Here is a 27,084-nt window from a genome sequence, read left to right on the forward strand (position 1 = left end):
ACAATGTGAGAGTGGCATGGACATATATACACTACCAAATGTAAAATAGATAGCTAGTGGGAAGCAGCCACATAGCACGGGGAGATCAGCTCGGTGCTTTGTGACCACCTAGAGCGGTGGGATAGGGATGGTGGGAGGGAGGGAGATGCAAGAGAGAAGAGACATGGAGATATATGTATATGTATAACTGATTCACTTTGTTATACAGCAGAAACTAACACACCGTTGTAAAGCAATTATACTCCAATGAAGATGTTTAAAAAAAAAAAAAAAACAGGCAGAGGATCTGAATATATATTTTTTCAAAGAAGACATCCAGACGGCCAAGGGGCACATTAAAAGATGCTCAACATCACTATCAGGGAAATGAAAATAAAAAGACATATGAATTATCACCTCAAAACTGTTAGAATGGCTATGATTAAAAAGACAAGAAATAACAAGTGTTGGAGAGGATGTGGAGAAAAGGAAATACTTGTTCACTGTTGGTGGGAATGTTAAATTGGTGCAGCCAATCTGGAAGACATTATGGAGGTTCCTCAAAAAAGTAAGAATAACACTGCCAGACTTCCCTGGTGGCGCAATGGTTAAGAATCCGCATGCCAATGCAGGGGACATGGGTTCGAGCCCTGGTCCGGGAAGATTTCACATGCCGCGGAGCAACTAAGCCCGTGCACCACAACTACTGAACCTGCGCTTCTAGAGCCCGTGAGCCACAACTACTGAGCCCGCGTGCCACAAGTACTGAAGCCCACGTGCCTGGAACCCGTGCTCTGCAACAAGAGAACCCACCGCAATGAGAAGCCCATGCACCGCAATGAAGAGTAGCCCCCAGTCGCTGCAACTAGAGAAAGCTCCCACGCAGTAACGAAGACCCAATGCAGCCAAAAAGAAAGAGAGAGAGAGGGGGATGAGGGAGAGGGAGAGGGAGAGGGAGAGGGAGGGAGAGGGAGAGGGGGCGAGAGAGAGAGAGAGAGGAAAGAAAGAGAGAGAGAGAAGGAAAGAAAGAAAGAAAAAGAAAGAAAGAAAGGAAGGAAGGAAGAAAGAAAGACACTGCCGTATGATCCAGCTATTCAACTTCTGGGTATTTATCTGAAGAATATGAAAACAAATTTAAAAGATATATGCAATCCTAGCTGCAAATTCTCTTTCTCGGAATTATATTAGCAGTTTGTTTCACCATCATGATATTCATTTGTGTTATAGCTATTTAAATACATATTTTATTTTCCTTAAGAGGTTCTAGTTCCTTAAATAAAGTGACATGCCTTATTCAAAAAAAAAAGATATATGCACCTCTATGTTCATTTCAGTAAATAATATTCAGCATTATTTACTATAGCCAAGATATCGAAACAACCTAAGTGTCCATCAATAAGTGAACGGATAAAGAAGATGTGTTACATATATGCAATGGAATACTGGCCATAAAAGACATGGCATCTAAGACATGGATGGACCTTGATGGTATTTTGTTAAGTGAAAGACAAATACCATGTGTTTTCACTTATACGTGGAATCTAAAAAAAAACAAGCAAAACAAAACAAAAACTCATGGATACAGAGAACAGATTGGTGCTTACCAGAAGACAACGGGATTGGTGGGGGAGGGCAAAATGGGTGAAGGGGATCAACTGTATGGTGATGAATGGTAATTAGACTTATGGTGGTGATTACTTTTGTAGCATATACAAATATCAGTTTACAACGTTGTACACCTGAGATTTATATGGTGTTATATACCAATCTTACCTCAATAAATAAAAAAGTACCATACTTTTTGCAGAACCTGATGAGTAGATCCTAAAATCTACATGGAAATGCAAAAGACCTATAACAACCAAAACAGTTTTCACAAAGAACAAAGTTGAAGGACTTTCTTATGGACTCCAATACTCACCATAAAGTTACAATTATCAAGACAGTGTAGTACTGGCATAAGGACAGATATAGATGAATAGAACAGAATTCAGAGTCCTAAAATAAATCCTTTTACTATGGTCAACAGATTGTTATCAAAGGTGCCAATGCAATTCTTTGGGGAAAGGCAAGCCAGGTGCTGGATATCTACATGCAAGCACTATACTTCATACCATACACAAATTAACCTTAAACAGATCATAGACTTAAATGGAAGAGAAAAAATGATAAAACTTAAAATATAGAAAATATGACACCTTTGGTTAGGCAAAGATTTCTTAGATAAGACACCAAAAGCACAGTCCCATGAAAGGAAAAAAAAAAAAAGATAAAATGGACCTCATCAAAATTCAAAACTTTCGTACTTTACACGACACCATTAAGAAAATGCAAAGAATGTGCTAAAACAAAACATATTCTCTACCAAAAGGGTGGTATATGAACCCTGGGGAAGGGGAAATGGTTTCTGAACATGAACACCTCCAAGGGTCTGTGAGGTCAACAATATTTTCATAAAAATACTAAGACATTTTTACTTACCTTACCATGTTATTTGCAGTGTTGGTGTCTTAGCATGAATCAAGGCAGTGGCACCAAACATACCAGTATTTATATCATGCACCCAACTGCCAGAGGGGAGAAAACAGCTTTACCCGTTGATCAGTGAAATCTTTAATTGTACTAAAATTTAATCCTTAAGTACAAGTCTTTTTGATATTCTGTATAATGATACGGAAATAACGCACAAAGCACTTATAAGGTGCAATGATTGTCTCAAGGAAATGTACTTGTGCAACTGTAAGTTTTGAGCTCAATCGGCTGTTTGCTTTTTATCGCACTGCCATTTTTGCTTGAAAGAACAACTGATGAACCATGTTTATTCAGACTTACTTCAAGGAAACAACCAACTACTTGTTGCAATGATAAAATCTGAGGTCTTAAGCAAAAATAAGAATTTTGAAAAAGCTGTGATCTTCTCAATGGTCATATTAACAGATATGATTGATATATTTTTAAAATGTGTCAACATCTGGAACATCTACATAACTCATGCTACCATTTTCCAACTGACCATTAAACAATGTTACAAAATCATGCAAGGGTAAAAGATCCATTCAAAGTGGAAGATAGACAAATGGGATTTTACTGTGACAGTGCACAAAAAGTCTGACATGGTTTCAGATTGCAGATTACCATTTGCCGAGTTTGGTGTATTATCAAAGAATATCCACAAATATTTTTTTTTTGAGGTTACTAATATTCCCTTTTCCAACTACACTATCTATGTGAAACTAGATTGCCTTCATATCCTTTAACCAAAACAACCTATCACAACAGATTGAATGCAGATGCAGGTATAAGAACCCAGCTATCATCCATTAAGCCAGATATTAAAGAGATCTGTAAAGATGCCAAACAGTGCCACTAACCTCGCTGAAACATTTATTTTCCACTAAAAATATTATTAATGTAATGAGTTTAATATTCTATCTGGAAACATAAAAAGTTGGTATAGAGTAATACTAAACAAACATTCATGAACTTTTCAAAAAGGTCAGAAAAACGATTTAAAACCTTAAAGGTCTTAAAGACTACCGAATAACCTAGGTAATCATATACAAGTTATTCAAGCGATTTGCTAATATTACAAATATTGTAAGTTTTCTTCTAAACAGAAGGATGATCATCAGCTGATTATTCTTTATAAGGATTATTTTTAAAGGTATTTTTTATTTAGAATTTCTCATTGTCTGTAGTATTTGTACTTCTTGGAGACAGTGTCTCAGATGTTCCTACAAAAGTTGAGGCTAGCGAACACTTAATAACCCTTTAGGTTCTATATTCTAAAAGGAGGGGAAAAAATTATTCCAGATTTTCCCGACAAAATTTTATAGAGACTGAAGAGACCTGCCAGATGTAAACATAATTGGTAAGTTTGTACTGAATACACAGTAATAGTAAAGGTAACAGGCTCTGTCCCAAGCACTTTGTGTATTAACGCTTAATCTTCACAATCCATAGATGAGAGGCTACATAATTTGTCTAAAACCATGTATCAACCTGCAGAATCATCAAAACTAGGCTATCTAGCCCAAGAAACTAGGCTTGGTTGTTTTAAATGCTTTTAGTATCCTAGGAAAGATGCATTTACCCCTTCTTCTGTATCTACTGCAGCAGCCCTTTAAGTTTCTACTGGTAGCATTACACAATATTGCCAGAAAATATAGTCCTTACATACTTATTAAAATCTTGTTCCTACAAAATGCCCTGAAAACAGAACATCCTATACCTAGTTTATTAGAAAGGTCAGGTTCTTACCTGGTTTCAGTGGAAAACCATTTGGTTACACTCTTCACCTGTTTTTCCTCAGTTATTACGAGGGGAAGACCAGTCAGTTTTCAGGTTTTATCTAGACATGGAACCACTAGGTGTCAACACACATGGAGAAAGAACCACTTGCAATACACTTAACTTCCACACACAAATATTTAAAAGTAGCTTTAGAAGCTACTTTTTAGCTTTTCTGTTCTGGACAGAAAAGACAATTTACTGTAGGTAGCTATAGACTAAAAACTGACCTAGATATTTCAAAACAATACTGAGCAAAAGTAGCCAGATATAATTTTTACTGAGTGCTTCCATTTTTAAGAGTATAAAAAGACAAAACAATCTGTGGTATTAGAAGTTGGTGGTGGGACTTCCCTGGTGGTCCAGTGGTTAAGACTTTGTACTTCCAACGCAGGCGGCACGGGTTCAATCCCTGGTAGGGGAACTAAGATCCCATATGCTGTGTGGCAGGGCCAGGAAAAAAAAAAAAGTTGGTAGTAGTGGCAAGTAGGAACAAGGGGACTTATGGGATTCTAGCAACTTTTCTTGATCTGTGCTCTGATTACTTAGGCTATTGTTCACAATTTGTGTCATATACCATTATTTTGCCCATTTAGACAGACATGCAATTTCCTCCCTCACATCTTGCGTATTTTCTTCCTCTCCATAACCTCCTTAGAATGGCTATAATTCATTAATGTCTCCTCCGTATTCACTCCCCTGCCCGTTCATCTTATATTCTGCAATGGTATACCCTTCACCAATCTATTAAGAATTCTTATTACACAGGAAATTGCATGGTATAGTGTAATGCAAGTTTGCCAGTCAAGTACCTAATAAAATACACACATTTATCTTCCTCATTTCGGGGTGAGCGACAGTGCAGTCACTCCCATTTCTCAGCCTCAGGATTGGACAATCGCTGTTGGGGTGATGCAGGCTGTAACACACATTTTCAGGTCTCTGTATCTTCTTTTAACCTCTTGATATAACTCACTTCCATTCCCCATCTTTTTTCAGAACTGTACTGCCTAATTAGAAAATTATATTGCATATTAAGTGGTATCGTGGAATGAGTACTTTATTCATATTTCTATTACGTTTTATAGTACATGTATTTACATGTATTCTGGGCCACACCTTTTCTACAAATATCACAACCTCCAGAGAGGGTTTATTCTTTGAGTAGCAGCCCTAAAGGGTTCCTATAAAGTTATAATTCACTGAAGATTGTAATTAATACTTGCTAAGCATGCAACAGGTATGTGACGTTATTTGGCAACATATTCTTAGAACCCTGATACCTTATTTAATTAAGGGTAACTTTTCCATTTAAAAATGTCTGTTAACCAGTTAACTAGCTTTTTGTCTGGTTGCTAGCACGGTGTGAAAATCCTGCTGTGTGAATACTTGATAAAATAGCTTTATAAGTTGATTAACATTTGAAATAAAGATAAAACAGGTTTGTAAAGTTAAATCCAACATATAGCATCACCATGTGGTATCTTTCTCCTATCCACTTTTTTAAGTGCAAAATAATGGGTTATCTCCTACATGTCTTCCAGGGTGTTATGAGAGTTAAATGTTATCATGTTTGCCTCTCGACAAAATTTTAATTAGACACACAAGTAGGAGAAAACCACGTTTAATTGAAAAATAAAGCAATACATCTCAAATAAGACTGTTTAACAACATAAACTGTAATTTGTTGACGCCTGTACGTGGTATTCTGAAATTTAGGTAGAGCATCAATACAGTTTCCTCCCTTATCCTGACTCAACTATATGCATATTAAAAACAAGGACTGTCTCATGAATTTAAACTGTGTATTTGTAAAGCCAATCCCTATTCCTAATCCACTGACAAAAGGATGGGAGGTTTTAAACAAACATTTCCATACTGAGGAGCTCCCAGATAAAAGCAAATAAAGTCAATATTTTCCTTATGAAAAAAACTTATATGAAAGACACACCAGACTATAAATGATATTTAACTAACCCACAAACTTCAAAACACAATTTCAAGATGATCTCTACAATTTTCCTTTAAAGAAGTTCTCAAATCTCAGAATGGTTTAACTTGACATACTGGAAGTACTAAATTTTGAAAGAAAGTACTAAAGTTATTGCTTAAACTGGAAAAACCTATGGTCAAAAGTCTTTTTAAAAGAGTTCGTTAAACAGCTATTCTTACAATTACACTCATGTAACCGCAGAGAAATGTTCAAGCACATAGTAAACATCACTCTTTCAAATGACACAACCAAGGCATATGTTAAGATGTATGGCTTTTTTGGTGATTGTTATTACTACCCATAAATTACTGCTTGACTGAAAAAGGTTTTTACAAAACTCCACTTCCAAAATTAACATTTTTATTAAATCAAGTTAAAAAAATGTTCACTGTAGAAAAGTCAACAAGGATTTTAACAAAACCAAAATATACCTTTTTATACAATATATGTATATATTAGCAGCAAACTACTTCTGAGATTTTCTTTTATGTTCTTTTAAGTTATTTATTTTAAAGAAAGCATCAAAAATGTATTAGTATGGAATGTCAGCTAATCCACTCTTCATCTTTTATTCTGTGATTTGGGCCTTCTAGTACAAGTTATTTTATGATTCTCATTAATGAATACTAAGAACAAACCCAGTTTTTGACTAAAATGTAATGAAACAGAGTGGCTGGTAGAATCCATCTCACTACCATAGTCCCACATTACCTTTAAGATAACAAATGAGCACCATATAAACAGGTAATTGTGTAGGTGTGTAAACTCATTTTTAAGGTGTAATAGTAGCCAAGTAGATGACTTAGCATTTGACTGTTACTTTAAAAATTTGGTGACATACAAAATTTTAATCAAATCAGATAAATACTTCGATCCCATATTGCTTGTGCATTTTTAAAATCTTAATAGAAATTCTGTATATAACCTGACAAACTGCATGCATATATGTGTATATACACATACAAAAGTGTATGTATATATGCATATACATTTTTAGATTTGAACAAATTTCTAAATTGAGATGAAGTCAAACCTCTCATTTAAATATATATATAGAATGTAATATCACCAACTGAAAGTTTCTAATAAAAGTTTCGTCTTAGCTAATCATCAATTCTGCTATTGAAAATTCTGAGGCCAAAGAGCTGTAATTCAGCTTACTGTACTTTAGGCTTACAAATTAGTCAGCCAAACAAACAAGATTTGAAATTATCAACTGCCCACCAAAGAAATAAATTTTTCTCTTGATATTTCCTTCTAACAGCAAAAAGGAAGTATCTATAAATGAGCTTTCACTTTTTAAAGAGTCAAAATTAGTAAAGAAATCTCACTAGTCTTCAAAAATACTAAACGTCATATAAATACAATTTTCTTATAATAGTTGAATTCTTCTGCTAGAATCTGTATTTAAAAAAGTTTCCTTTGGATTGTTTCATTTAGCACTTCAAGTCTCCATTCTGCAACTCAAATAACTGGCTCAGATTTGTTAGGTTTATATCAATCATATCTTTCACAATTTGGTACTGTGTTACCTGTGTACAATAATGTCAATGGGAGGAACTGCACCAAATTTCAAAAGCAAGGAAAAACTCAATATGTAATATAAAAAGATAAGTACAACAGGGATTCCCTTTTCACCATTACATTAATGAAATAATCCTTTTAATGCTTTTAAAGATAATGTCCTAACTTTTATCTTTTAACTTATCAAGAGAATGAAGTTTTTAGATGGCCCACCTTTATTTTTCAATTAAAAACTAAAACAATAGACTGTATTACTTTTATTAATATACACATCAAGTTACTGAAACGGCGAGTTCATGTAGTTTTCTCCTTAAAGATGGCACTTGCAGGTACAAAGATGCAGAGACGTCTACAGCCTTCAGATGTTTACCTGAAAAGATTCTTCAACAGCAGTTTGATACTGGGTTTCCTCATCTAGCTGAAGATTCTAAAAACAGTAACATTAACATGTCAATAGGAAAAACAGACTCAATTACTCAATACTTAGTCCAATACATTACACATCTTGATACACATACTTGAAACAGTTTATGTTACACCATATACTTCGTTAAAATATAAGCACTAAATACCTGAACTTTTAATTTAAAAAATTCAGTTATAATTATTTAGGAATAACTGACAAACAACAGAGGATCAGCAGAGAATGAAATTTGAGAGTTACAGTGCTTTATGATAAGTTATTAATTGAAAGTAGTATAGTTAAGGGTAACCCACAATCATAAATTTTCTGTCATCTCTAGAAAAGAATGCCAATGTCGGAAGGTATATTCATTTTAAAGAAAATAAGCACTTATTACATTAAGAGAGTTGAATTAACATCATCTTAATCATAACATAAAGGTAAAAACTACAGTTCACTCAATCTGATTATACTACTACTCCTTAACTTGAAAAATTCTATTTCCTTTCAATTATGGTCCATGGATTTGCTTTAAAATAGGCCTCCATTTGACAATCTCAAATTATTCAAATTACATGTTCTTCTTCTGTGGTAAGGTAAAACAATCTGACAATTAGATCAAAAGCGGTTCACAAAATAAATTTTTGTTTTTCCAAACACATAGTTCTCCAGATGCAGTAACCTTTCTTACATTGAGAATTTAATAACCTATAATTACTCCATAAAACTGCTAAAATTATCAGAGTACACTTGAATTTTACATATATTTGAAATACTATTACATATATTTTTATACAGCATGACTAAAAAATGCAAATTACACAAAGTAAAAAAATATATATATCAAGAATGACATAATTTCAGCACTGGAGGGCAGAAGAAATGGAAATTCTGTTCATGCCATTCTCAGAATTGCACATGTCTGTGTTTATTACATAAACTGGAAAACAAGTATGAACCATTCTTTGTCAGGCTGAATCTTGAATTAGATAAGGTTTTAATTCACTGAAGATGAATAAAATGCACTTTCACAATTAATAAAACGAAAGTCATATAATTTTTTTTTTGTAACTATCAAGACACATTTGGGAAGTAGAAATTAACCTCATGCTTTGCTCTAGGGATCCATTTTTATATTATATAACTTCCCTCATGCACTCTGTTAAAGCAGTGAACTAAAGCAGGCCAGAATCTACCATTCAACCTGGCTTTACATAAATAAGCTCCCTCATTTTTAAAAAGAATGTGTCTCACGTGCAGATATAAGAAATCTATTATGAGTTTAACAAGCTACTTACACTACACGAGAAATACACCCTCCACCTGTCATACCAATTTTACTTTTCTAGCAGGTATAATTTTCCTTAAATCTAGACAGTTTACATATATATCATCCTATTGTTAATCTGGGGGTTTGCTCTTCCTCTATTAATTATCTCTCTAATATAGAAGGTGGACAGTAAATTCAACTTTCACCACTTCTACAAACCAAAGTTCACCTATATTATCATAAAAACAACAGAACTTGCTCTATAACCGTCCAGTATGATACATCTTGCCTCAAAACTCAAGTCTAGATTGAAAAAGTTAATTTAACTTCAATATTTAAATGGTGTTTTCTTAATCTTGAAAAACTCACTTACCACAAATTCTCCATAATCAAACTGATGTCTTTGATTTAGATGACTAACGAAATTTCTAGTAATCTGGCTAGGATCTCCCCAAGGAAGAGACACACAAATAGGACATGTCTATAAGAAACACAGTATTTCAAATAAAAAATAATGAAAATAACCAAACATCATTATTGAAAGTATTAAAACATGTTACAAAAAAATCTACATGAAAAGCATTTCTAAGGGCCAAATTTCATGAATAGATTATTTCTAGACCAAATTACCTTAGATAAATTACATTAATCTAACACAACACAATAAAAAGAGAGATCTTACATATTCTATTACTTAAATCTGATTATTCTACTGTTTTAACAGAAACACCATATCCAGCCTTAACCAACTGTAATAATAATTACCAGTAACCAGTATGTAATCTCATTAGAGCCACACAATAACTGTGATATAATTATTATTATTAGCTTAATTTCATTTATAAGTAAGATGAAAGTAAAGGAAGCTTTAAATTGTATCCTTAAGGTTTCAAATGAAGTAAGTACATCTTAAAAAGTGAATGGATTACAGACTGAAATGAAACAAAACAGAACTTTAGTAACTGGACTATAGCCAAAGTTTGTGCTATATTGAATATAATGCAGAAACAAAAATTCACTAATGCAATATAAAACAAATGAAATCTCTTAAATATGAGATTCTTCCCTGGAGATGTCTTTGGCACTGTATCTGTTGACTTAACAGTAACAGACCCTCTCCTAATGAGCAAAGTAGGTAGGGTATCTCCCTTGGCGCTACACGAGACTTTAAGGGCATACTGGGGCATACTCTACCACAACTTTTTGTAAAATTGCTAAGATGTACCCACAATCCTTATTTTATCTACTGATACATTTTCCTTCTAATTTCTGAAGAAAATATTTACATATCAAAATGGGAAGTATCTCTTCCAGCTCAGTTTCTCCTGTTCGGCATACAGTTGAAATTGAAACTCATGTTCCAAATGTGGAGTTGTAGAACCATTAACACTATGTTGGAATCCTGCACTCTGCTCTATCTCCTTCAGTCATCAAAAAAAGTCTCACCACTTTCATACACACCCTCAAAATGGCATCAAAAAGATATGTATGCATCAAAAAGAAAGTATGATTCTTTTCCTTCCTTGCTTTATGCACTCATATACTACATTCTGCAAGGATACAATTTACAATGCTACTCCTTGGTAGTGAGTCCTCAGTTCACCTTTCCTTACTCCGCTCTTTTCCAGGCTATTCTCGTACTTTACGCTCACAATTAAGCATACACCTTTTTATAAGTTAGTTACTGGGATTTTAAATATCTCATTTCGCTTCACAGTCATCAATCCTTTGTTGACAAAATATACCTTACTGATAATGCCCCACCAAATTTAAAGTAACCACTTTCTCTTGTACACATGAAGTGAAATAAATGGGACAGCATACCTTAAACAGAAGATTGTCTTAAACATACATACTTACCACAGGAACTATCTGAAATAGGTGATTACTATTACAGTGATCCAGTAAACGCTGTCTGGTAAAATTTGATTCTTGACACAAGGGACATTTAAAGGTGGGATGCCCAGAAGAACTATAAAACAATTTTAAATGCAGCATACTGAATTTGAAATCATAACGTAAAATTGATGAGCTATTTTTTGACCAATAATTATTTCTTTCTTTAAAAGTTATAGACTAATCAAAGGTTCTCTCATTTTTAAAAAACTATGTTTTCAAAAAATAATCTACAATAGATATTCCTAAACAATCTCAGTTTACAGTACCCTTAGTGTCTAGGAAATTTTTTCATGGTGCCTCTACAAGAGGCCTAAACAAAAATAACAACAAACTTAGCTGTCCCATTTATGAAGTAGTTAGATTCAAACAACTTAATTTAGTCATTCCTGTAACCAGTAGATGTCACTGTATGTCCCTTGTAAATTCTAAATATCCCATGGTGTCCCAGCATGGAAACACCATATCTAGGAAATTAAAACTTTTAAAAGACTTACATCCATATGGTGTATCTTTAATTTATCCTAGTTCTAAGACTCTAACATACAAAATTCATAGGAAAAGTGAAAAACAAAAGCATCAGCCATCAGAATGATCAACATTTCAAAATATTTTGAGGATCATGCATCACTGGGTTTTAATATCTCAGTTTCAGCAAGGGACAGTTCAATATTGACAACTCTGACTAAATTATGCATGGAAGAAACCTGACCACAGTGAAAGAGGAGAGCTACACGCTTCTAATTTAACGTGACCTGTAAAAGCAACTGCATCATTTATTTCTAAACTGCTAACTTATGCATTATGTCTGATGATTTAACTGAATTTAAATTTTTTAATTTAAAAATCCACTATTACAAAGTGATAGGTATGATTTACTAAAATAATAGAAATTCAAAAGCTTACCTTGTATTCTCTTGATAAGTTTCTGTGTTATCAGATGTGGATGTTTCACTCCTATTACTTAAGAGGCATGGGGGGAGGGGGAAAAGTTAATACTTCAAGTAATAAAGCACAACACAGATTCATTAACTGCTAATGAAGACAACCAGTCTGAATTTGTTTGAAAAGCCTGAACTTCACATAGTTCTGAACTATGATATAATTATGGCATTAATTACTTTTCAAATAAATTCTGATAAGAAGACTGCCTATGAGGTCCTTTAAAAATTAATTTAGGCATAGTTACAAAAGTATAGAGAATATAGTATTTTGCAGAATTGTCTTAAATCCATAGCATGAACATTTCCCCAGGTCCTTTAGACTTTCAAATTAAGAGACTCCTCTACCTCTACCTGGACTAGTAAGTTTCTGAATGCTGGGGTAGAATCAAGAATTTGTGAACTTCTTGACTTGTAACTAGGATATAGTTTAAGGTTGTAGCATCCAAAATGGAGTAGGTTAAGAAAAAATATTTGAATGTTCATTATGTTTATATTTTCCAAAAAGGAACTAGGCTTTCTAACATTTAATATACAGAATAACTTGATGTCCTCACTGGGACCCCATGCCAGAGTCATGTGTCATATGCAGCATCAGAGAAATCCTGAGAGAAAAGTGGGCATTCCATATGAGGATTGTCAGTCATGCATTATAGAATTTCATCAATGTAGTCAATTTTATAAAAACAAGGCCTTTCAATAGCAGAAACATTAAAATAAAAATGAGATAGGCAGTGGACAAAAAAACTGTTGTGAAACTTAGAAAACTGACTTTTCATTTTTCTTTTACAAAAGGACAAGCAATACTATATCATCTACCTAACAGATGTTCTCCAAAGACAATCATTTCCCTTCTGTGAAAATACTGTTGTGTCTCCACACATATTCTCTGCAAGAAAGCTTCCCTGCCCAAATAGGAGACTATTAAACCACTATTTTGCATCTTTTTAGCAGTTACTAATCTGTCTCTGCAGGTAAAGGTGGTATTTTAACAATGTGGAGACTAAAAACTGCTTTTCAAAATAAATTCAAACTACGGAGAATGCATTTGTTAAAGGGACGTTATGACTTTACCAAAAACAGTATGTCACCTATTTTTTTAAAAATCTCATATCTATATATTTAAACTTGGTAACAGATTTTTTCTAAACTGTTTTAAAATCTTCCAAATAAATATAATCATTGGGTTTTGAACATGCCCTAATAAAATATAAAAACTTCCGATTAGTTTGTAAGACCAACTATAACATCATCAGAGACTATGGAAAATTTCAACAAAAGCCCTTTTAATATTTACCAAATGCGACTGAAAAATATAGGAATCTCAACCTATGACATACTCTTCCATTTGGATCTGTATTGCGTGTTGTAGGTATCTTTTCAGCCATGATAGTCATCAAGACCAAGTATCAAAGTAAAGTGAATTTAGATTCAAATCTTTAAATTACTGTCACTGTATTAAACCAAGATTTTAAGAAATTTTAGAAATCATAGTCAACCATACTGTTTTCAATAAAAACAGTAATAAAATTTTAAGAATGAAAATATTTTATACCATTAAATAAAGCAAACTTATTTTTAAAGTAACTTTTTCATCTTTATCTCACTTAAATTTTGCATGTGTTATGCGTAAAGTATCAGTACTATAAAACACATGCATAGTTTTAAAATAAACACACACATACTGGGAGTACATGCTCAATTATTTTCACTGGTGGGGTATGCAATCACAAAACTCCTGATTTAAAGCATTTTAATATCAAAGTTAATGCCCTTTTTAAATGCTTTCTCCCTTCCACCTATTTTTACAATTCTCTATTTTCCATTATTATTATCGTTATCATCATTCTAGTCCTTCCTGATCAACCTGTATCATGCCCTGGGCTATTACTGGGAGCCTACTCATTTATTCTAGAAATACATGAATGAGTTCAACAATAGAAAATCTATTACTGACAACCATACTATCAATTTAAAAAACATATGATCATTTATTTCATCTGATGTAGAAACCATTCAATAAAATTCAACCTCCATGATGGAAACAAAAACAAAAAAGCCTCTGACCACCCACAATGCTTTCAAAAGTACAAATCCCTAAACTCTAGATAGCAGCGTATCTGGGAATGAAGCCAGATGTATACTTTTTTTTAATTGCATACAAGATTCTGATTTGAGTAAGAACCATTCAATGGAGAAATCTTAACTTCAGGATGATAGCATCATAGAACAGATAAAGAATATGTTAAAAAAACTGTAGTGAACACCATCCGTAACAATAAAATTTTAGATGCATTCCCACTAAAATCAAGAAAACAAACGTGCCTTCTATTTAATACTGGATAGAGGCCCTAGTTAATGCAATAAATCAAGTACAAAATGAAGCAGTAAGAGACAAAACTGCACTGACAAACCAAATGATTTTCTATGTAATAAATCCAAAAGAATCTACAGGTAAATTATTTAGAACTATTAGAACTAATAAATTAGCAAAGTTGTTAAATGAAAGATTAACATAAAAATCCTTAATATTCCTACTCACTAGTAATAACCACTCAGATTATAAAACAGGAAAAAAGATCCATTTGTACAGCAACAGAAACTATAAGGTTTACTGGGAAAAGATATACTAGAACATATTTATGTGTGCTCTAAATGGACTTCTTTTACTGCATTTTTTTTTTTAATGGAAGAGATAAACAGGTGGGAAACTGGGTGGGAAAAATGAGTATCATATGATGTCAATTCTCTCCAAATTAATCTATGATTTCAATAAATTCAACCTTTATAATGCTTCCGATCAAAATCTCTACAGGAATTTTTGGGAAACTCAAAAGTCTGATCCTAAAATTAATATGGAATAGCAAAGGGCCAAGAATAACAGAAACAATTTTCTAGGTAAAACAAGAGGGAGTACTTTCCCTACATGATATTAAGACGTATTGTTAAAGCCACAGTAATTAAGATAACATGGTATTAGAGGAATAAACGAAGCAACAGAACAGAATAGAGATGTGTAGGACCAAAATGGCGTTATAAATCAGTGGGGAAAGAATGGACTCCTCAATGAATGGTACTGGGACAAATGGTTATCACTTGGGGAAAATATTTCCTACCTCATGTTATACATCCAAAATAAATGTGAAAAGCACAGCTTTAAAATGTTAAAGAAGAAAATACCTTCTATAATTTTATGATGTGGGAAAGATTTCTCAAGCATGACACAAAAAGCAAAAAACATAAAGAAAATAAATATATATAAAAATATAAATATAATACTTATGTATGTCAAAAGACACGATAAGACTAGCCAAAGACTGATCAAAAATATTTGCAATCAGGCAACGAAAGCCAAAACAGACAAGTGGGACTGCATTAAACTGAAAAGCTTCTGCATAGCAAAGGAAACAATAGAGTGAAAGGCAACATATGTAATGGGAGAAAGTATCTGGAAACCATGTTTCTGACAAAGGGTTAATCTCCAAAATACATAAGGAACTCCTACAACTCAACAGCAAAGAAACTAATGACCCAATTACAGAATGGGCTAAAAATATGAATAGACATTTCTCCAAAGATGACATACAAATGGCCAACAGGTATATGAAAAGATTCTCAACGCCACTAATCATCAGGGAAATACAAATCAAAACCACAATGAAATATCACCTCATAGCCGTTATGATAGCTATTATCAAAAAACAAAAGACAACAAGTGTTGGTGAGGATGTGGAGAAACTGGAACCTTTGTACACTGTTAGTGAGAATGCAAAATGGTGCAGCTGCTATGGAAAACAGTTATAGTGAAGTTCCTCAAAAAAATAAAAAGTAGAACTACCATATGATCCAGCAATCCCACTTCTGGGTATTTATCAAAAAGAACTGAAATCAGAATCTTGAAGAAACAGCACTCCCAAGTTCACTGCAGCGCTATTCACAATAGCCAAGATATAGAAACAATCTTGTGAATTGATAAAGAAAAAAAAGATATGAATGGATAAAGAAAATGCGGCATATACATGCAACGGAATATTATTCAATTTTAAAAGAAAAGAAAGTCCTGCAACTGTGACAACATAAATAAACCTTGAGGCCATTATGCTAAGTTAAACAAGCCAGTCACAGGACAAATACTGCATGATTCCACTTATATGAGGTATCTAAAATAGTCAAACTCGAAGAAGCCAAGAATAGAATGGTGGCTAACAGGAGCTACAGGATGGGGAAATGAGAGTTTCTAATCAACATGCACAAATTTCAGTTATGCAAGGTAAGTTCTAGAGATCTGCTGTACAACACTGTGCCTATACTGTATATAACAATACTATACTGTACACTTAAAAATCTGTTAAGAGAGTAGACATCATGATAAATATTCTTACCACAATAAAAAAAGGGGTGAGAAAAAAACCCAAAAAACTTATGCATGACTATGCCATTTTATGCTAAATTAAATTATGATATTACCTAAGGCAGTTTTCAAAATACTAGAGTACCTCATTTCCAGTCTTTAAAATGCGAAGAAAAATCTCAAGTTCTATGTTTACACGTTTCAGAAAACAGCAAAAAAAAATTTTTTAATTCTTTGGAAAAACTGTAAATATATTTCTATTGCATGTAATAAAGAATTATTATCCAGAATATATCATGAATGCCTATAAATAAGGAAAAGGACATTTTATCTAATACTTGTACCAGATTCCTTAATAGTTACTTAGCCACTGAAAATGTTCAACACCTTGGAGAGAAATCTGTTAGAAACATAAGATTGTTTGCAAATTTCATTCTTTCAGTCTTTGTTAAGAGTTGTATTTGGACTAAACTGTTATAGGTTTACTGACATCCAGTTATTAATGTTTACAAAGAGTTAAGATGAGTTGGAAAAGCCTGCAAGCAGACCAAATAATTTCCAAGGAAAATAAAACAGAAATGTGTGCTGGTATCTAATGATTTCATGCATCCTCCCTCTCTCCTTTCTAGTAGCTAAAGAAAACAGAAAGATACAGTCCTACATGTTAAAATCAGAATTTTATGTTATGAACTAGAAATGGCGTTAGTAAAATAACTAGCACTGCTACATAATTATTATAAGAAACTACCCCATACGAATGCAATAATTTTGTTAAACATTCACCAACATTTGTTTATGGTAAATAGTTTTACCCTGACTGATCTGACTGAAACTACTGTTGGTTTATTTTGGATGACTCGACTGAAGTTACACTGCTTACACAGATGGAAAGGGGGATTATGTCTGTTTTACCCATCCCTGCATATTCAATAACATGTAGTGTGCCCAGTAGTTCAGAAGGTACAATAAATGTATGCTGAATTGATTAAATGATCTAAGGGTTTATTTTGAAATTTTTTTTTAACTATGTTAGTTTCTTCTTTTGAGGACCTATGGGCAAAGCACTTCAGTATAATCTCTTTTATTATCAGGAAAAGCTGTCTTTCTCATTAAGAACTATTTGGTTTACAATATCATAGACTCATTTTTTTTTTAATAAAACCTTAATTTTTTTATTTATTTCTTATACAGCAGGTTCTTATTAGTCATCCATTTTATACACATCAGTGTATGCATGTCAATCCCAATCTCCCAATTCATCACACCACCACCACCACCCCCCCCAGCTTTCCCCCCTTGGTGTCCAAACTTTTGTTCTCTACATCTCTGTCTCAATTTCTGTGATATCAGTGATGTTGGTCTGTAATTTTCTTTTGTTGTAGTATCATTGTCTGGTTTTGATATCAGGGTGATGGTGGCCTCATACAATGAGTTTGCGAGTGTTCCTTCCTTTGCAATTTTTTAGAAGAGTTTGAGAAGGATGGGTGTCAGCTCTTCTCTATATGTTTGATAGAATTCAGCTGTGAAACCATCTGGTCCTGGACTTTTGTTTGTTGGAAGATTTTTAATCACAGTTTCAATTTCGTTACTTGTGATTGGTCTGTTCATATTTTCTATTTCTTCCTGGTTCAGTCTTGGAAGGTTATACCTTTCTAAGAATTTATCCATTTCTTCCAGGTTGTCCATTTTATTGGCATAGAGTTGCTTGTTGTAGTCTCTTAGGATGTTTTGTATTTCTGTGGTGTCTGTTGAACTTCTCCTTTTCCATTTCTAATTTTATTGATTTGAGTCCTCTCCCTCTTTTTCTTGGAGTCTGGCTAATGGCTTATCAATTTCGTTTATCTTCTCAAAGAACCAGCTTTTAGTTTTATTGATCTTTGCTATTGTTTTCTTTGTTTCTATTTCATTTATTTCTGCTCTGATCTTTATGATTTCTTTCCTTCTGCTAACTTTGGGTTCTGTTTGTTCTTCTCTAGTTCCTTTAGGTGTAAGGTTAGATTGTTTATTTGAGATTTTTCTTGTTTCTTGAGGTAGGCTTGTATAGCTATAAACTTCCCTCTTAGAACTGCTTTTGCTGCATCCCATAGGATTTGGATGGTCATTTCTAAGTATTTTTTGATTTCCTCTTTGATTTCTTCAGGGATCTCTTGGTTATTTAGTAACGTATTGTTTAACCTCCACGTGTTTGTGTTTTTTACATTTTTTTCCCTGTAACTGATTTCTAATCTCATAGCGCTGTTGTCAGAAAAGATGCTTCATATGATTTCAATTTTCTTAAATTTACTGAGGCTTGATTTGTGACCCAAGATGTGATCTATCCTGGAGAATGTTCTGTGCGCACTTGAGAAGAAAGTGTAATCTTGCTGTTTTTGGATGGAATGTCCTATCAATATCAATTAAATCTATCTGGTCTATTGTGTCCTTTAAAGCTTGTGTTTCCTTATTAATTTTCTGTTTGGATGATCTGTCCATTGGTGTAAGTGAGGTGTTAAAGTCCCCCACTATTATTGTCTTACTGTCGATTTCCTCTTTTAGAGCTGTTAGCAGTTGCCTTATGTATTGAGGTGCTCCTATGTTGGGTGCACATATATTTATTATTGTTATACCTTCTTCATGGATTGATCCCTTGATCATTATGTAGTGTCCTTCCTTGTCTCTTGTAACATTCTTTATTTTAAAGTCTATTTTATCTGATATGAGTATTGCTACTCCAGCTTTCTTTTGATTTCCCTTTGCATGGAATATCTTTTTCCATCCCCTCACTCTCAGTCTGTATGTGTCCCTAGGTCTGAAGTGGGTCTCTTGTAGACAGCATATATATATATATGGGTCTTGTTTTTGTATCCATTCAGCAAGCCTGTGTCTTTTGGTTGGAGCATTTAATCCATTCACGTTTAAGGTAATTATCGATATGCATGTTCCTATGACCATTTTCTTAATTGTTTTGGGTTTGTTTTTGTAGGTCCTTTTCTTCTCTTGTGTTTCCCACTTAGAGAAGTTCCTTTAGCATTTGTTGTAGAGCTGCTTTGGTGGTGCTGAATTCTCTTAGCTTTTGCTTGTCTGTAAAGCTTTTAATTTCTCCATCGAATCTGAATGAGATCCTTGCCGGGTAATCTTGGTTGTAGGTTCTTCCCTTTCATCACTTTAAGTATATCATGCCACTCCCTTCTGGCTTGTAGAGTTTCTGCTGAGAAATCAGCTGTTAACCTTATGGGAGTTCCCTTGTATGTTGTCGTTTTTCCCTTGCTGCTTTCAATAATTTTTCTTTGTCTTTAATTTTTGGCAACTTGATTACTATGTGTCTCGGCGTGTTTCTCCTTGGGTTTATCCTGTATGGGACTCTCTGCGCTTCCTGGACTTGGGTGGCTATTTCCTTTCCTATGTTAGGGAATTTTTTGACTATAGTCTCTTCAAATATTTTCTCTGGTCCTTTCTCTCTGTCTTCTCCTTCTGGGACCCCTATAATGCAAATGTTGTTGCGTTTAATGTTGTCCCAGAGGTCTCTTAGGCTGTCTTCATTTCTTTTCATTCTTTTTTCTTTATTCTGTTCTGCAGAAGTGAATTCCACCATTCTGTCTTCCAGGTCACTTATCCGTTCTTCTGCCTGTTATTCGGCTGTTGATTCCTTCTAGTGTAGTTTTCATTTCAGTTATTGTACTGTTCATCTCTGTTTGTTCTTTAATTCTTCTAGATCTTTGTTAAACGTTTCTTGCATCTTCTCGATCTTTGCCTCCATTCTTTTTCCGAGGTCCTGGATCATCTTCACTATCATTATTCTGAATTCTTTTTCTGGAAGGTTGCCTATCTCCACTTCATTTAGTTGTTTTTCTGGGGTTTTATCTTGTTCCTTCATCTGGTACATAGCCCTCTGCCTTTTCATCTTGTCGATCTTTCTGTGAATGTCTACAGTATCAAAGATACTATTAATAACATAGTGGATGTTTTCTTCTTTGTACTACTTGGAAGCTGTGAAGCACAGTGTACACAGTATTACAATATATTCGGCTACTAACTGAAATCCTATGTGCTGGGTATATTTTTTGCCCCTCTAGATCTTCTCTCCTCTATTTTTCACCATGCTCTTTGTATTGAGAAACTAACCTGCATTAACAGGTTCCCTTCTCTGCTTCCCAAATGGGTTCAGCCCAGCAGGAGATTTGGAGGAAGAAACAAGAGGAAGGTTAGGATACCTATTTCTCAGACTCCTTCCCAGCAAAACTGCCTTGACTGGCTGCATCCCTCTCCAACTGCCCTCTCCACATAGCTTTCTTTCTCCAATTCTGTCCACTTTCTCCCCTCCCCTGCTTTCAGTAGACCCAGAGTACATGACTATTCCTTGTGACTTCCTATACCCTGCTTACATAGTGCACCCAATACTCTACTCCTTAAAAATAGTCCCTTCACACAAAAAAATAAAAAAATAAAAAATAAAAAAATAGTCCTTCACTAAATTCCCCTCAAATTGTCTGATTTGAGTATAATTATCTGTTTCCTCCCAGGACCCTGACTATACACTCCGGCTTCTTATATTTCCTACCATTTTTTAAAAAATCTTTTCCTTCCTTCAACAATTTCCTTACTAGAAATTCATATACAAACTGAATTTTTCCATTGCAACTAGAATTTTGCATAGGATATAAACATGAATAAGACTAGGAAGCCCATTCTACTAGATAAAAAAAAACAGACAAGTAAACAGGAAAGACTTCAGAGTATCTAACACTTGGTCTAAGTCTTCAAAGAGAAGAAAAAGTCCACTGGCTGGCAAAGTGTGGGTTAGAATGGTGGGGAAAGTATGGAGGTGAGGGAGTGATGGTGATGATGATGATAATTAAAAACATTTAGGAAATTCCCTGGCGGTCCAGCGGTTAGGACTCCGTGCTTCCACTGCCGAGGGCACGGGCTCAGTCCCTGGTCAGGCAACTAAGATTCCATTCCGCAAGCTGCGCTGCACAGCCGAAAAAATAAAAACCAAAAAAACAAACAAAAAACCCCCGAACATTCACCAAGTAAGGTACTATTCAATATGTTTTACTTGTATTAACCTACTTATTGACTCCCACCAATGAGGTGTTTAATAGTATCATCACTACCTTTTTAAACAGATGAGAAAACTGAGGTACAGTTTCTTGCCAAAGTCATACAATTAGTAAATGACAGAGTCTGGTACCCAGGCAGTCTGGCTCCAAGCCTTCATGTTTAATGACTAAGTTATATTGCTTCTCAAGGATGGCAAGGATACAGTGGGAATAATTCTACATGGCTAAGGCATATTATGCAATATGGGTAGCCAAGAAAGACAAAGGCTAAACGGAAAGGTAAGTGCCAGATCAGAAACGGCTTTAGAATAAGGGATTTTGTCTTATTAAGCTAGTTGTTGAATTAGATCATGGAACCCCTTGAGAATCTTGACATTCTCTCTCCAGAAAAATGCACACATAGTACACAAAAAAAACTGGAAGTTTAAGCAGTTCACAGAGCCCTTTCTGGCCCGTGGAACCCAGGAGGAGAAACACAGCTATGGGGCCACAGGAAGTCACTGACAAGGACAGAAGGGAAGGTACAAGGACAAGGAGAAAGAGGTCAGAGTTGCACTTCTGAAATATCACTTTGGCAATCGTATACAGGACAGATTAAAGGAGGATCACCAACTAAAAGAATACTGCAACAGTTCAAGTGAGAGATAATGGGGACTTGAGCTAGGGAAGTGACAACAGGGGCAGAAGAAAAGCACAGATGAGGAATACTGCTATTAGAAATCAATAGTACCTATGACCAATTAGATATGGGGGGTAAGAGGGAAGAAGGCATGTCTCATGAGAAAAAAACTGAGTCATTTAACAAGCAGTGACTGCCCAAATCATATATACTAGGAACTCTCCTAAGAACTAGAGACATTGTTGAACAAGATAAACACCATCCCTGCACTTAAGAATAATCTACTGGGTTAATAACAAATTGTTGAGTAATTTCAAAACAGCAGAAGTACAGAAATAAAAAACCGAAAGGGATGAACCTAAGGGGATTTTTTAAAAATCACAAAATAAGAGTGACCAATTTCGGGGCTTCCCTGGTGGCGCAGTGGTTGAGAGTCTGCCTGCCAATGCAGGGGACACGGGTTCGAGCCCTGGTCTGGGAAGATCCCACATGCCACGGAGCAACTAGACCCGTGAGCCACAATTACTGAGCCTGCGCGTCTGGAGCTTGTGCTCCGCAACAAGAGAGGCCGCCATAGTGAGAGGCCGGCGCACCGCGATGAAGAGTGGCCCCCACTTGCCGTAACTAGAGAAAGCCCTCGCACAGAAACGAAGACCCAACACAGCCATAAATAAATAAATACATACATACATAAATAAATAAATAAATAAATGGATCATCACATTTAAAAAAAAAAAAAAAAAGAGTGACCAATTTCATCCAATGACACTGAGTCAAGTAAAACGAGAACCTAAAAAAGCAGGCAATCAGAAAATCACTAAAGACCTTTACCACAACAGTTTCAACTAAGGAGTTGAGAAGAAGCCTTACTACAGTATGAGTGCTTCTAAGAGTGGTTAAATTACTGCAAATTAGCAACCTGTGAAATGAAATGCTACTAAAATAAAATCTTAAAGACTCTGCTTAACATATCGCCTCCTGGGAGCCTTTCTATAATGTCAATACTGCCTTTCTTTACACAATTGTGTGTGTTTGCTACTGAGTTTTTAAAAATTAAGCACTTCATTGTTTAGAGATACATACGTGGGTGGTAATACTATAAAGAAAAGCAAAAGAATGAACAACCCAAAAAAGAGGATAGTGGTTACCTCTGGGAGTATGGGATTCAAATGGGCCTGGGCTCACAAGGAGATCTAAGGTCCTGAAAGGGGCTTCCCTGGTGGCACAGTGGTTGAGAATCCGCTTGACAATGCAGGGGACATGGGTTTGATCCCTGGTCTGGGAAGATCCCACAGGCCGCAGAGCAACTAAGCCTGTGCGCCACAACTACTGAGCCTGCGCTCTAGAGCCTGTGAGCCACAACTACTGAGCCCGCGTGCCACAACTACTGAAGCCCACGCACCTAGAGCCCATGCTCCACAATGAGAGAAGCCACCGCAATGAGAACCCTGCGCACTGCAACGAAGAGTAGCCCCTGCTCACCGCAACTAGAGAAAGCCCGCATGCAGCAACGAAGACCCAACACAGCCAAAAATAAATAAATAAATAAAATAAATTTATTAAAAAAAAATAAGGTGCTAAAAAATGTTATAATTTTTGATCCGGCTTAGTGGGCAACTGGGTATTTGTTTTGTCACTATTTTTTAAGCCACACATGTGCATTCTGGCCATTATTATGCATAAAATACATTTCATAAAAATGTTTAATGTACATAAACCTGAGACAATAAGATACAAATCAAGCCAAAACCTAGCTTTAAAAGAATTGAGACTAAAATAGAACTACAAATTTAATCGTACCAAATCTCACTTTTGCATGACATTTTATCAAAATAAAAATTTCAAACAATTCTATTCTTAGAGAGTAAAAGGATTCTAGTTTGCAAATACATTACTGAAAGGGATTTTCTCTAGCTTTCAAGTAATTTCAGTTGCAAAAGAAAATACGTTCAATTCACAGATCTACTTTTTATTCAGACATGTAAAGTTTCTTAGAATGATTTTCACATAAGCTTAAGTCTAGCATAAAGTCAATCTCCCAGATGTCATTTTACATGCATCAAACAAACTTATGAGGACAAAGGCAATTTACTTTAAAAACACAAACACCCACACACAAACAAAACAGAAAACACTTTAGTCTCTGAAAAATTTCCATTTTAACTATAAAAATAAAAACTATAAGAATAAATATTGCTTACCTGTTCCCTACTGAATCTTGAGAGATCTGAAAGTTTGGAATGACAGAAGAAACACCATATTCATCTTGGTACTTCTTACAAGATTTGTAATGATGTCTCATGCGATAGAATTTAATCTGTAAATTATTGATTAAATGTAATGTGACTTTCAAAAGAACAAATATAACATGATTCCATTTACATGAGGTAGAACAGAATTCAGAGATAAAGTAGAATACAGGTTACTAGAGGGGTCGGGCCGGTGTTGGGGGGGGAACGGCAAGTTACAATTTAACAGGTACAGGGTTTCTGTTTGGGATGATGAAAATATTCTGGAAATAGACAGTGGTGATTGTTATACAATGATATGAATGTACTTAATACCACTGTATTGTACACTTAAAAATGGTACGTTTTCTACCTTACCATTCATAATACTGCACTCTAATTGTTCATTTGATGCCTCATACAGATTGTGTGTGTGTATATATATTATATATATGATATATATATCATATACATGTTTTCTTACCAAATGGACATTTATTGTATAAAAAAAGTTTACCACAATCTTTCACTTATAAAAAAAAATAAAATAAAACTAAAAAAAAAGGTACGTTTTATGTTATATTTTACCATAATAAAAAATAAATTTAAAAAAAATTTTAATGTAATGTGACTTTTAATATAAAAATGAACTCATAAGACTTGAGATATTGCCAACAAGAAGGAAAAAAACAAGGCAGAAATAGATAACTAAATATTCCATTTAAACAAGAGGCCTTTGGTTTTTTTTTTAAGTAAATGATTTAATTCTAAAGTAGGAGTTGAAAATAAGCAGTAAGTTTCTGTCCATTAGATGCAGGACAATGGAGATGAGTCCAACTGTCCGTAAACTCACCATAAAAATTAACAAATAATTTTACACCTGAAAAAAAAATACCACTAATAGACAAAAAATAATTTCAAAAGTATTAAGAGGTTGCATCATAGCACTGGGCATCTTTTTATTTCTTTAACTACTGCAACTTGGCAGAGTTAGAAAGTGCTTTAAAAAACTAAGTTCCCAAGTTAACACTTGGAACATTTTTCAGTTTCTCTCTGGGGAGCAGAGCCAGAAATCTCTCAAGTGTATTTTCCAGCTTCACTTCATTGCCCTGTCAGTTAACACCTCCCTCAAAGAGATGGAAAAGCAGATATGTCTTGTGTGAATGCATGAAACAGCAACGGGTTTTTTTGCTCACTGACTTTATTAGCTGTTTGAAAAAGTGGCTGTGATAAATCCATAATAAACGAATATACTCAAAGCCTAACCACCTCTCACAATTTCATTCCCTCTCCAAACGGTAGAATACAATCCAGATTGGAGAATTAATGCCAGTTATTTGCCAATATCTCATTTTTCCCACCTGTTCCTTAAAAAGCAAAGTCTTCTGCCAAGTATTTTGTGATTTCTTAGATAAATACATAAACATACAAGTACAGCGGGCAGCTAGAGAGCTCCCCCTTGACTACATAAATCCACTTGGCCCATTTCTACCTGCAAAATTGCAATAATGATACTACCACCAGAAAAACTATTCAAGGGCTGAGTCTGTACCAGAATGGGGCTTCAATGAGTTAAATGCCAGTTTGTTCATTCAGTTCATTTAGCAGGTAATCGACGAGTGATTATTTTGAAAAAAATGCCACGCTAAAAATTATGGCAAATTCAGACTGTATCTATCTTTTGGTCTCTGTTCTCAGTAAGTTTATAATCTAGTAAGATCTATAGCCACAGCTTTTCTGGCCTTTTCTACCCAATTCCCAACCTAAATAATTTCTCTTCAAAACAGTTCCCACCAAGACAAGTCAAACAGAAGTTTCAGAGTAGAAACGTGACTTTCAAAGAACTATGTCACATTTACTCTACCTGTTTTGCACAGCATCTGCAGCTACCAGAAAACCTCCTCATGATATTTTCAAGGTCTAAGGCCCGTTCAGGACATGCTCTCTCTCTTCTAGTCACATTTCCACGACACAGGGGACAATGTGTTCCGCTTTCTCTCATTGCAGTCAGGAAACATTTTCTACAGAAACTAAACCAAACATTTGTGACACGTTAACTACAGAAAAAAGTACTCTTTTCATTTCGATGATTAAACACAGCAGTTATGGGTATGTAATCATGCTAGGCTATTTGTATGTACATAAATCTAGAATTTTAAAAAACTGTACATGAATTTCTCAGAGTAAGATTAATGTCTGGACTAGATGGGAATACAAAAGAAACTACTTTTAACATAATACAGGAAAAATAAATATTATATAACATTATCAGGGGAAGCATGGTACAAAGGAATGACTGGATCCTATCCTGTGTTGTTTAGCAGCTGTGTGATTTTCAGGCAACACACTTAACCACAATGGATCTCCATTTCCTCCCCTTACAAAATGAGAGAATGGACCACACATCAGCTTTGTCTCAAACTGATGTACTTCAAGATGTTGTTCTACAAGATATGAATAGGCCTCCTACAGAAACTGATTTCGGAAATTCAAGGATTATTCAAAGTTATTAAGGTTTCTCTGCTAAGGAAACCAAGTGTTGCCCAAACTT

The 27,084-nt window shown here is 34.6% G+C and overlaps 1 protein-coding gene across 1 annotated transcript in view; it reads right to left on the reverse strand.

Moving 5' to 3' along the window:
- Positions 1 to 7,827: 7,827 nt before the first annotated feature.
- The window catches only part of RNF138 (ring finger protein 138), a 37,829-nt gene continuing 18,572 nt past the window's right edge, over positions 7,828 to 27,084 (reverse strand). The window contains exons 2-7 of the mRNA XM_061169920.1: positions 26,398 to 26,563; positions 24,507 to 24,622; positions 12,262 to 12,318; positions 11,320 to 11,431; positions 9,833 to 9,940; positions 7,828 to 8,213 (exon numbers count right to left, since the gene is read on the reverse strand). Coding sequence (XP_061025903.1) covers positions 8,145 to 8,213; positions 9,833 to 9,940; positions 11,320 to 11,431; positions 12,262 to 12,318; positions 24,507 to 24,622; positions 26,398 to 26,563 — 628 coding nt within the window. The 3' untranslated portion in view covers positions 7,828 to 8,144. The remainder of the gene's footprint in view (positions 8,214 to 9,832; positions 9,941 to 11,319; positions 11,432 to 12,261; positions 12,319 to 24,506; positions 24,623 to 26,397; positions 26,564 to 27,084) is intronic.

This window comes from Eubalaena glacialis, chromosome 15 (assembly GCF_028564815.1).
Source record: "Eubalaena glacialis isolate mEubGla1 chromosome 15, mEubGla1.1.hap2.+ XY, whole genome shotgun sequence".
NCBI classification, from domain to species: domain Eukaryota; kingdom Metazoa; phylum Chordata; class Mammalia; order Artiodactyla; family Balaenidae; genus Eubalaena; species Eubalaena glacialis.